At 40.1% G+C, this 12,990-nt stretch overlaps 1 protein-coding gene across 4 annotated transcripts in view; it reads left to right on the forward strand.

Annotated features, from left to right (window-relative positions):
* PKN2 (protein kinase N2) overlaps positions 1 to 12,660 on the forward strand; it is a 124,416-nt gene extending 111,756 nt beyond the window's left edge. For all 4 annotated transcript variants that reach the window (XM_073643166.1, XM_073643168.1, XM_073643167.1 and 1 more), the window contains exons 16-22: positions 268 to 444; positions 2,358 to 2,420; positions 3,594 to 3,670; positions 4,480 to 4,622; positions 6,889 to 6,996; positions 7,888 to 7,968; positions 8,305 to 12,660. In XM_073643166.1, the coding sequence (XP_073499267.1) occupies positions 268 to 444; positions 2,358 to 2,420; positions 3,594 to 3,670; positions 4,480 to 4,622; positions 6,889 to 6,996; positions 7,888 to 7,968; positions 8,305 to 8,508 (853 nt within the window). In that variant the 3' untranslated portion in view covers positions 8,509 to 12,660. The remainder of the gene's footprint in view (positions 1 to 267; positions 445 to 2,357; positions 2,421 to 3,593; positions 3,671 to 4,479; positions 4,623 to 6,888; positions 6,997 to 7,887; positions 7,969 to 8,304) is intronic.
* The last annotated feature ends 330 nt before the right edge of the window (positions 12,661 to 12,990 follow it).

Genomic DNA, 12,990 nt, shown 5'->3' on the forward strand with positions numbered 1-12,990 from the left:
TTACAAAATAGAAGAGCGCCATACTGCCCCCTTGTGGATGTCTATTTTGCCAATGTTGAAAGCAAAGACTGAAAGGCAATTTTCCGGCTGCAAACCCTGTAACCAAAGGGTTTTGGTTTGATATAAATTGTCTTGAACGCCTGGATATATATCTATAGTATCTAATAATTGCTTCTCTCATATTTATTATCCTTGTGGTTACAGATTGTACGAATCTTGTTCCCCCCTTGTCACTTATGTACCTTCCTTTTTGATCCTCCTATTTAGCCTTATGTGCGAGAAGCGTATTTTCGAAACTGTGAATAGCGTGCGGCACCCGTTCTTGGTGAATCTGTTCGCTTGCTTCCAAACAAAAGATCACGTCTGTTTTGTGATGGAGTATGCAGCTGGAGGAGATCTAATGATGCACATCCACACCGATGTCTTCTCTGAACCCAGAGCTGTGTAAGTCCTCTCGTACGTTATTCAATGCCCAGCGCACATATGCAATGTGTAGCCCTGTGTGGTTATATTGCCAGAATACAATCCTATACACACAATGCTTCTAGAGCGGTCTATAAAATGCTGCTGGATCCAAGCGGTCACCAGTATGGCTTTGGTCGCCTATCACAGCTGCGTGTAGGTACATGCAGTGATTATTGACTTTACCTCTTCACGACCAATAACGTATAGATACGTCATCGGTCGTGTTCCTGCCTTTGATGCGGGCTCCGGCGCTGAGCCCACATCTTTCTCTTCACATGACGGCTAATGTGATCAGCTGTCCTGTGCCTCAAACAGCGATCCACCGGTAGCTGTTAACATGTTAAATGCCTCGCTCAATCTCTGACAGCGGCATTTAACTTGCCTACGGCAGAAGCGCGTCACAAGACGCACCCCTGTCATATGATCGTGGGGCACCAATAAATTGTCATAACAGCCAGGGGTCTTCAGAAGATCTGTGCCTGTCATTGCAGATCTCCTATGAATACCAGCCCGAGGCTGGCGTTCATAGCAGATGAGCATTTCTGCTACACATAGCAGTGCTGAAGCCCTTCTATGTGCAGCACAAGCAATCGGATGATCGCAGCTTCAAGTTGCCTAAGGAGACTAGTGAAGCAAGTGAAAAGTAAAAAAAAAAACAACAAAAAAAAACAAAAACATTTTTTTAAAAAAAATAAAAGTTTAAATCACCCCCCCCCCTTTTGCCCCATTCAAAATAAAACAAAAAAAAATACAGATTTGGTATCTTTGTGTTCAGAAATGTACGATCTATCAAAATATAAACTAAATTAGTCCGATCGGTAAACGGCGTAACGAGAAAAAAAATGAAAACACAAGAATTACGTTTTTGTTTCGGCCACCACAACATTGCAATAACAGGCGATCAAAACTTCATATCTACCCCAAAATGGTATCAATAAAAATGGCAGCTCGGTGCACAAAAGATAAGCCCTCACCCGGCCCCAAATCCAGAAAAATGGAGACGCTACGGGTCTCGGAAAATAGCGACTTTTTTTTTCCTTACAAACTTTTGATTTTTTTTCACCACTTAAATAAAAAAGAACCTATACATGTTTGGTATCTACGAACTCGTAATGACCCGGAGAATCATATTTGCAGGTCATTTTTAACATTTAGTGAACATGGTGAATAAAAATTCCAAAAAACAATTGTGGAGGTTTTTTTTTTTCTTGGAATTTTTTTTCCTTTTTTCACTGTATGGTAAAATGAATGGTGCCATTCAAAAGGACAACTTGTACTGCAAAAATCATGCCCGCATATTGACGGAAAAATAAAAAAAGTTAATGGCTCTGTGAAGAAGGGGAGCAAAAAAAACGGAAAATCACCCAGTGGTGATTGCAGCTAAATGAAAATGCACTATGGTATGCATACAGTTGTTTTTTTTAAGGGGTCTTTTGCCGTTGCTCTGCTCCAAAAAAAAACACCTGAACAATCACTATTCATTGTTATTGCAAAAACTGCTTCAGGAGACAAATATCTCCCCAAAGCAGTTTGCAGAAATTTTTGCCACAAAAAACTAAAAATAATTATTTTTGAACGTTTCAAAAAAAAATCATGAAAGGGGTTATTGCAATGGATTGCTAATTAGGATCTTAGTCTTTGCCGCACAGTTTTTGCACTTTTCTGGTAACCACAATGCAGCTGCACTTCTAGCGTCTGTTTTATGGCTGCAAGTCCCGGCTTAACCAAGGATTAATAGTCTGAACTCTCTTGGGTTCTGTGTTCCTGAAGGTGCTTCTGATCCGTACCTGGGAATTACAGCTGTAATACAGATGCCTAAATGTGTCCATTTTAGAAAGTTGACTTTTTGGGACCAAGACTGTTCTGTTGAGATTCTTGCTTCTCGTTTTCAGGTTTTATGCAGCGTGTGTGGTTCTCGGCCTTCAGTATCTACATGAACACAAGATAGTTTACCGGTAAGTGGCCGTAGCTACATCTCTCCACATCTGTGTCTGTATAGGCGAACTATAAAGTGAACCTAAATTTACAAGGAAGAAAATAATTTAAAAAAAAAAAGTGATATTTTAGTTGTCGTGCCACGTTATGGCTCCGTGCACAACCCTCGAGTTATAGAAATTGTATCCGGTTATTCTCTGCCTTCCTACACTTCAGGCTTGTCAGTGATGCCATGTTCTGTTGGATCTTGTATTAGTTATTCTTCTCTGGATGCATTACTTCTTAGGTAGAAAACATTGTTATACAACGAAGTCCGCTGCATCTCTGTAGTACTTAGTCATATTAACTTCTTTATGTCCCTGTACAGTCTGCATCTAGTAGTCAGACAAATGGTGTGTACAGAGAAGCTGGTGGGGACTTATAAGTATTCATGTATAGTTGTCCTGTAGGTGCCATATTTACTTTTTACTATAATATACTAATATATTGATAAAGGGGAACTCCTATAATTTGGGAGTAACGGAAACTGTGTAGCACAGCCTCCCTAGGTTGTTTTGTTTCCGTAAATTCATCTTCAGTGGTTTTGGATGGAAGAAGTTATTCCAAGCTCAGCATTTTATAGCTCACATGAGAATTCTTTAAAGGGAACATGTCAGCAGCATAATGTAGGGGCAGAGAGCCTGATTACAGGAATGTGTCACTTATTATGCTGTGTTCTGTAGTTTCAATACAATCAATATTTTGTCAGTAGGAGATTATCACTGCCGGACTAGGTGTCATGCGCCAGACAGTCCAGCTGATCTGTGTAACTTCGCCCCCACCACTGATTGGCAGCTCGCTGACCGTGTACACAAGCAGCTGCCAATCAAGGACGTGGGCGGGGTTATACACAGCTCCGCATTCCGAGCACTGCTTTCTACAACAAAAAAAAAAAACTGGGATTCTATCAAAACTGCACCAAGCAGCCCCATAAGTGATAGATTGCCGAAATCCGGCTCTTAGCCCCTACATCATGCTGCTTTCAGACTACATAACAAAAACCTGCTGATAGATTCCCTTCTAGTAAAAATAAACTTGTATGAATATGGGAATACGTGCATAGCAGCGGCATTATTTCTTTCCTTTCAGAACCATGTATGTTGGTTGTTTGCATTTTTTTTCACCTTTCACAATATTTCTTTGACTGTCAATAGAGATTTGAAGTTGGATAACCTACTGTTGGATACGGAAGGATTTGTGAAAATCGCGGACTTTGGTCTTTGCAAAGAAGGTAAGACACTGCACGGGAATGGTAAACTACACCTTATTTCCAGGTTGTCTGTTGTCCATAGTCAGAATGTGAAGTACGGTGCCTAGATTGTAATCACTGTAGCAGGATTTTTTATTTTTATGGTTATTAAAATGTAGATTCAGTATTGTGGTGTTTTGTGTGTGTGCACTTCTTTGTACAGAAGAATTTATTATTAAAAGGGTTGTCCAAGGGGGGATGCATTGAAATACCAAAATAAGTTACTGGGTAAATAGCCGGCCGCTTCAGCGCTCTTGCCCTGGGAGTTGTGCCGGCATTTTTTCATTGCTGGTTGCTCTACAGTGATGTTCTGACTGCCCTCATATGACGGCTGCAGCCAATCACTAGTATCGATCAGTGATTGCTGCAGCAGTAATGTGAAGGTAGTCGTTTGTGATATCCCCTACTTACTGGGGACTTTGTCCCCTTTAACTCCTGGGTTCGCCTGTTTTATTCTATGTTCATCAGTGTGGGGTTTGTTTTCGGCTAATTCATTAATTGCGCCTTGTTTAAAAAATAGGAGTGTATCTTAATTACACTTGAAATTTTGGTGCAAATTTTGCATCAGATTAGTAGAACTTACAACTTTTTGCCCTAAATAGCTGCAAAAACAGGTTAAAGATAAAAATAGAGCCTTTTGGATTTTGCACAAAATTCATAAGCAGCGTGCGCAATTTTGATAAATTTGCCGCAAAAATGAGTGAATGAATGCCACAAGAAAAGTGACTTAATAAAACACAAATGAAGAATCTGGTCCAAGGACTTTTTTGTTTTCTCTTTTTAATTTTTAGGAATGGGATTTGGAGATCGAACTAGTACTTTTTGTGGAACACCTGAGTTTCTTGCTCCAGAAGTTCTTACAGAAACGTCATACACCAGAGCGGTGGACTGGTGGGGACTTGGTGTCCTTATCTATGAGATGCTTGTTGGGGAGGTAAGTGGTAAACTGTGCTACTAACGCATGGGTTACATAAAAACTAGCCAATATCTGTACTCCTTCCTTAAAGGGGGGCTCGCTTCAGAAGTGGTGATTGGCATTTGCTAAGTATATATTCAGAGATTTCGATTGAGGAGTAGTTGAAATTGCTTAAAAAGAAAAATGTGAGTGTATGTATATATAATATGCATATGTGTGTGTGTGTGTGTGTGTATATATATATATATATATATATATATATATATATATATATATATATATATATATATATATATATATATATATATATATATATATATATATATATATATATATGTATATATTATAGTACATAGTACAGACCAAAAGTTTGGACACACCTTCTCATTTAAAGATTTTTCTTTATTTTCATGACTATGAAAATTGTACATTCACACTGAAGGCATCAAAACTATGAATTAACACATGTGGAATTATATACTTACCAAAAAAGTGTGAAACAACTGAAAATATGTCTTATATTCTAGGTTCTTCAAAGTAGCCACCTTCTGCTTTGATGACTGCTTTGCACACTCTTGGCATTCTCTTGATGAGCTTCAAGAGGTAGTCACCGGAAATGGTTTTCACTTCACAGGTGTGCCCTGTCAGGTTTAATAAGTGGGATTTCTTGCCTTATAAATGGGGTTGGGACCATCAGTTGTGTTGTGTAGAAGTCAGGCGGATACACAGCTGATAGTCCTACTGAATAGACTGTTAGCTTCTTTTTTCTTGCCATAATACAAATTCTAAGTAAAGAAAAACGAGTGGCCATCATTACTTTAAGAAATGAAGGTCAGTCAGTCCGAAAAATTGGGGAAAACTATGAGAGTGTCCCCAAGTGCAGTTGTAAAAACCAAGCGCTACAAAGAAACTGGCTCACATGAGGACCGCCCCAGGAAAGGAAGACCAAGAGTCACCTCTGCTTCTGAGGATAAGTTTATCCGAGTCACCAGCCTCAGAAATCGCAGGTTAACAGCAGCTCAGATTAGAGACCAGGTCAATGCCACACAGAGTTCTGGCAGCAGACACATCTCTTCAACAACTGTTAAGAGGAGACTTTGTGCAGCAGGCCTTCATGGTAAAATAGCTGCTAGGAAACCACTGCTAAGGACAGGCAACAAGCAGAAGAGACTTGTTTAGGCTAAAGAACACAAGGAATGGACATTAGACCAGTGGAAATCTGTGCTTTGGTCTGATGATTCCAAATTTGAGATCTTTGGTTCCAACCACCGTGTCTTTGTGCGACGCAGAAAAGGTGAACGGATGGACTCTACATGCCTGGTTCCCACCGTGAAGCATGGAGGAGGAGGTGTTATGGTGTGGGGGTGCTTTGCTGGTGACACTGTTGGGGATTTATGCAAAATTGAAGGCATACTGAACCAGCATGGCTACCACAGCATCTTGCAGCGGCATGCTATTCCATCCGGTTTGCGTTTAGTTGGACCATCATTTATTTTTCAACAGGACAATGACCCCAAACACACCTCCAGGCTGTGTAAGGGCTATTTGACCAAGAAAGAGAGTGATGGGGTGCTACGTCAGATGATCTGGCCTCCACAGTCACCAGACCTGAACCCAATCAAGATGGTTTGGGGTGAGCTGGACCGCAGAGTGAAGGCAAAAGGGCCAACAAGTGCTAAGCATCTCTGGGAACTCCTTCAAGATTGTTGGAAGACCATTTCCGGTGACTACCTCTCGAAGCTCATCAAGAGAATGCCAAGAGTGTGCAAAGCAGTCATCAAAGCAAAAGGTGGCTACTTTGAAGAACCTAGAATAGAAGACATATTTTCAGTTGTTTCACACTTTTTTAAGTATATAATTCCACATGTGTTAATTCATAGTTTTGATGCCTTCAGTGTGAATGTACAATTTTCATAGTCAAGAAAATACAGAAAAATCTTTAAATGAGAAGGTGTGTCCAAACTTTTGGTCTGTACTGTACATACCACACCACGATGTCTGAACATACATTCAGTGGATAGCCGTACCAACCGTGCCGTCATGCCCTCAGTGTTTAGGAAATTATAGTAGGGGGAACAATCACTTATAAAAGTGAATAACCCCTGTTCCTGGTGAAGCAGTAAAGATGGTGGGAGATACATCTGAATGAGTGTGCTTGGCTGTCCCCTAAGAAGAAATGTTGATTTCTCACTTATCTGCTAGGGAAAAATAAATAGTGTTATGTAGTATCACTGCTTTTAGGGCTGTTTCCTTAACCAGAACCGTCACTATCTTTTGTGTTTAGTCCCCCTTTCCTGGAGATGATGAAGAGGAGGTGTTTGACAGTATAGTTAATGATGAAGTCCGATATCCGCGGTTCCTGTCTACAGAAGCCATCTCTATCATGAGAAGAGTAAGTTACTAACGTCCTGGTATTTTTGGGTAACATGTAATCAGAGCCCCGTTTCCAATTTATACATATTGTTTATCCCATCTCCCATTTGGTGCCGGAGAAGCTTCCTGCAATCCAGTACCAAAAAGTAACAGTAGAGCGGGCACCACCAGTATATAGATGGAGCGCTAGCAAAGTACATGTAAGGCAAGTGCAATTAAAAAAAAAAAAAAAGAGGATAGACCTGTACAAAAGATCGGTTGCAACAAAAACTGAGACAAGACAAATATATTTAGAATTGTGCTTCTTGCACCATAATTTGTTTCCTAGGCCAAAAATTGGCACTGGGATATAACACATATGACTAGCATGATACCCAATAGCCATGTAAATGTGCTGGATATCCAAGATAATTATGAATGGACTCTACTCCTAAAGTGATGTCAAGTAGTATTCAGTAAAGAAAAAGGTGCAATTCAGATGTACTGTCAATAAATAATGCAGTATCAAAAGAATATATAAAAGAAAATAAGTAATAGCTATGTGCAATAAAAGTGCCATGTGTAGAATCACCCAGGGAAATTGGCTCATAGAAAATCCTCATATGGGAAATAGGAGCCCAGGGGTAATGATCAGTGGATAGATCTCCTGAGGAGGCCACCTTCTGTGGTGATACGCATGGGGTTCTCTTTTCCATATGAGGCTTTCTGCAATCCAAACACCATCTACTCCGGCTTAGGTTTTAGAGAATGCTCATGTTGAAGCAAAAAATATTAAGATTACAGTTGGGGCTTTCTAACCTGATTGAGTGCATGATATTTTGGGACTTTTACCACTTTCCTATGGGACTCATTTCAATAGGGGCTATGAATACGTAACAACTTTTGCTAAGACCTTTTTGAACTGTTTCAGCTATTGAGAAGAAATCCAGAACGCAGGCTGGGAGCAAGTGAGAAGGATGCAGAAGATGTGAAGAAGCACGCTTTTTTTAGGGTACGATTTCATTATTTGTTTTTTATTTATTTATTTTATTTTTTTACAGACTATTCTCACACGGAGGGAGTGTGGCCCATTTTTGTCCTTGATTTATTATACTGTTTAGACCCCTTTTTTTTCAGCTGTTCATCAGACTGGCACGTCTGCTGCCGTTGATAACTCATTACTGGGCATAGATCTTGCTCGCCTTTGTCTTCCTGTAATCGAACATTTTCCTAAGCGGAGCTGTTTGTGCGATTGATAAAGCAATATGTGGCTTTCTGCCTGGACTTTTGAAGCAAGTTGAGATCCTACATTTATGGAAATATTAATGCCGTTTCCTATTTTTTGCAGCATATAGACTGGCAGGGATTGTTGGCAAAGAAAGTGAAGCCTCCTTTTGTACCCACAATCAAAGGACGGGAAGACGTGAGCAATTTTGATGATGAATTTACCTCAGAAGCCCCAATTTTAACCCCTCCCCGGGAGCCCAGGTTACTTTCGGAAGAGGAGCAGGAAGCATTCAGAGATTTTGACTATGTTGCAGATTGGTGTTGAGAAGGGAGGACACTGTGAAACTGGAGGGAACTGGCCGACACGACGACTACAGAAAAGCAGAAACAGTCTTCACCGTTTTGTGCCATCTTCAGTTCCCAATTTATTTTATTTTTTAAAACACATGAAGATTCTTTTAAAATACTTTTCATTATATATATATATGTATGTGAACTCCATAGAAGAGTGGCCACTTCCAACATACGCCCGTAATATTTTTTATAACTGAGCACTGGAACGCAACTTTACACCGGGTCCATTGGACACAAGGATTCGGGGCCCGCAGTCTGTTCTCTGCGGTGACTTATACCCGCGGACATCGGTTTATAAATGATGCTTTAACAATACTTACGGCTAAAGATCCTGCGGAGCGTGTGACCCCAGTTAAAGCAGCTCACCCTCTGGAATTTTTTTTTTTTTTTCTCTGAGAAATAGAACACTGTTAAATTTTAACTTCATTTTTTAATTTTATCGCTTTCCAAGCAGAAGAAATGTCTGTAAGATTAGGAATGTCGGTCATGTAGAACACTAAACCTCTCGATGCCAGAGCTCATCAAATCACGAAGGGGGGGGATATGTAATGGGAGGAACGTCCGGACTATTGGGCACGTCAGTTCTAAGGACCGAAATCACTTTTTGTGTTTGCTCGAAATAAGGGCTTTTTTCCTATTTATATCCAATGCGCCACTGTCTGCAGCTGGTGCATCCTCTAGAACAGAGATTCTGGGTGAAACATGGTGCAATACAAAAATGTCTGCTATTAAGGTCTTGATTTTTCTAAGATCAGCTTAAGCATCCTGTCCACTGTATTCTGTAGACCGGTCCGGTCTTCTAACACAATCCTAATCATACTGGTGCCTTCATAAGACACTGCTATTGGTTATTCCGCTACAGCAGGCACTGTGTCTTTATCGTTGTACAGGACCACGTGAGGATGTGTCCGTCTCTGTGCAGTCTCGTCCATTTTGGAGAACAATTCCCGGACATCATTTGCAGTTGGTTTTGTCGTCAGTCCGTACCCGCATGTCTTGTGCTTTGCATTACACCTGTCACTACTCATCCAGTGTGGTCTCAAGTCTTGGGGCACCACCTAGTCACCTTCATAGAGCCGATGCATCATTTTGTCATCCTTTGTTCCAGCAAGAGATGCCTTGTCTTTGTGAATATCCAGTAATCTTCATAACTTAGTAATGCCTTAACTCTCGAAGACTGTGAGCTTCCGGCTGAGAATCACTCAGAGCGTACCAAAAAGTCTCTTGCCAAATACATTGCCTTTCAGCATTCCCAGTTTTGATACCACGTAGTATCTTAGTGGTGGCGTCCTGGCTCCTGTGCCAATGATTTCATTAGTGGAAAGAGGCAAGGGCTTCATGAGCTGTTGTAGCCAGCTCCATCTCCCTGGGGTGTTGTGGTGGCATTGGATTGTACCCGGTAAGCTGGCAGGCACAGCAGAAGGCTTTATCCAGGAGTCCAGACAGGAGCACAATTTTACTAGCGAGCGAATATTGTATTACAGACCCATCATATCCTCCCTATAAGTCAGTGTAGGTTGAGCTTCACTAACACAGATCTGTATTTCAGCCTTCATTTTCTTACTTGATGGGCAATTTTCCTACTACACATTCTATATCCCTGAGGGTTCTGAGGTCGAGGAGTCTGGGGGACCGCGATGGGGGACCGCCCAATGCAAGAAATATGCTCAGAGCTGTAGATGAGCTGACAGTTTCACGAGCATAGTTAGAAACTGGTCTCACAGGTTTCATAAAAATGTCTGCACTAGATGCCTTATTAAACAACCCGGTGCCGTGCGCTGTAACCTGTAGCAACCAGCTTCTCGTTGTGATCTGATTATTTTTACATCTAGGGTTACTGCTGTATAGGCATTTGTCCACCAATAAAAATGATGCCTCCTATTATAGAGAGATCCCATGTACCAGTCATGAGAAATCTGGCTTGGAGGCCATATGCAAATCAGGCTGTAAGTGCACTCTGGGCGTGCCAGTTTCCTTGGCAGAAGCTGCTAAAGTGCACTGGCTCCCCCAATGCTCTTCCATCCTGATTTGCATATATACATTCTACAATAGGTTTTTCATGACTGGCGCAACAGATCTCTACAAAAAAGTATCATTTTTATTGCAGAACAAGCACCTATACAGCCACACCGACTACTTCCATATGCAGGAACGTAATGACAGGTTCTCTTCAACAAAAATGTAACATCTTGATAGAAAGCTAGATGGACTGTGGTGGCTGGAAGCATATACAGACACACTAATACAGGAATAGAGGTGAACTACAACCTGCAATGATTCCTCTTATTGCTCCAAAAATGACTTCCCATTAATTACACCAATATTCCATTTTAAATTCTACTATTCTCCATTAAGAAACAAACCCAGACAACTCAAAGTGTTCAATAATAATAAAAAATGGCCATATAGAGATAGTAAAAAAACTTTTATTAGCAACACAAGTAGGTGTGCAGTGGTAATGTAGGAGACAGGTTCACACACTGCATAAGAAATGTATAACAATTGAAGATATAAAAATTAGACACGTACAAAGGGAAGCTACGAGGTACAGTGGTATGGATATAGTTACTGGCCATATAATCACATATGAAGAGAGAGTATCTGTTATAATAACCGACAAGGTGCAGGAAGTGTATAACAAAACTATGTATGTGTAAGTGCTGAATATGCACGTCAGAGGTACACACATTTATATATATCTCATTATAGGTCACTAAAGTGCTGATGTGCATAGCAGAAGGTGAATATATATGTATATCTCATTGAAGGTAAGTAAAGTGCTAATGTGCACATCAGAAGGCATTCACACATATAATATATATATATCTCAGCGAACGTATCTACTTAAGGCATAGTAGCTAACAAAGTATATAAGGTGTGGAAAAACCACAGCACCATGTATACATAAGAAACATTGTAATTAGATATAGTACAGATAATTCATACAGCAGTATACCTGTGTGGAGCCCACCCCAATGCATGTTTCGCTAAATATCTTCGTCAGGAGTTCACCTGAAACGTGCGTCGGGGTGGACACCACGCTTTTTCCTGGGACCCTACACAGGTATACTTCCATATGAATTATCTGCACTATATCTAATATTCAGCACTCTATTTTTTCGATGCGAATAGATACCTTTACTGACACGCATGCACGTGTGTGTGTATATACACTTTCTGATGTGCATATTCAGCCCTCTTATTTCCTTAACTGGTTTCTATGACATAGCAGATTCCTTTTCTAATGGATATCCTGATTGAGGTATATGTATGTGTATCCTTTTTTTTATGCACTTTCAGCACCTTACTTACTTTGTAAGTTATTATAACAGATACTCTCTCTTCATATGTGACTATAAGGCCAGTAAGTATATCCATACAGTTGTACCTTGTAGCATCCCTTTCTACATGTCTTCTTAATGTTTTCAATTGTTATATATTTTTTAGACATTTTGTGTGTGCCCCTGTCTCCTACATTACCACTGCACACCTACTTGTGTTTCTAATAAAGCTTACCATCTCTATATCACCGTTTTTTATTATTGACCACTTGGATTTTGTTTGTTTTTGGTTTTGTATATTTTTACCGATTGGTCTAAGTACCATTTCTAGCAGATATGTGTCCAACACCACTATTATATGCATTGACTTAGATATTATATATATATGTACACACATATATTATCTGCCTGTTCCTTATCTCTGTTTCATATTCTCCACTAAGGTTTTGTATTCCCTTTAAATGGCAGTGTTCCTTAAAGAAACCATAAATGAAGTGTTTTCTAGGCCGCCTCATGTGTCCTGAGAAGGGGCATGTCCCTATGCTGATGATACTCGCTGCGGCCATGTTCTTCTTACTCATACGTATTTATGGAACTTGTGATTTTTTTTTTCCCTTCTCGTGGGCACCATGAACTGACCACGTGAACACCGACGAGAACTTCACCTTTGATAAACACACTAACGTGGGCCACTGGATTTCTAAACCTTGCGCATCTGAGGTTAAATGCAATATGGTGTAACAGAATGTATAAATATTTTTGATAATATTGTATATTTTATAATCCTATTGTAACACTAATTGTAGCTGTACCTCAAAGTCTGAAGTTGTTTTTTTTTTTTTTTTTTTTTTTTTAAATATATATATTTTTCTGCCTTTTTGCTGACCGACAGACCCGGCGAATGAATGTCCGGGCCGTTCTCCAGCAGTAAAAAGATTCATGTTCTGTATTTTTGTTTGTTTTGAGATCAAATACTAGTAAAATATGTGTTGTGTATGGCCAAGATCCTTGCTCATATTTCCTTATGTATCTGGACTTTCCAAAAACTAGATGATGCACAGTCAGCAGCCTCATTATACCATGAGAGACATTGCTGAGATTTCCATGCAACTAAGTCATATCATTTTGGGGTGACCATTATGTCTTGAAACGTCACCAGGGCAGGCATTAGA

Source organism: Phyllobates terribilis, unplaced genomic scaffold, assembly GCF_046119375.1.
Source record: "Phyllobates terribilis strain yellow unplaced genomic scaffold, ASM4611937v1 Scaffold_8__6_contigs__length_399053987, whole genome shotgun sequence".
Taxonomy (NCBI): domain Eukaryota; kingdom Metazoa; phylum Chordata; class Amphibia; order Anura; family Dendrobatidae; genus Phyllobates; species Phyllobates terribilis.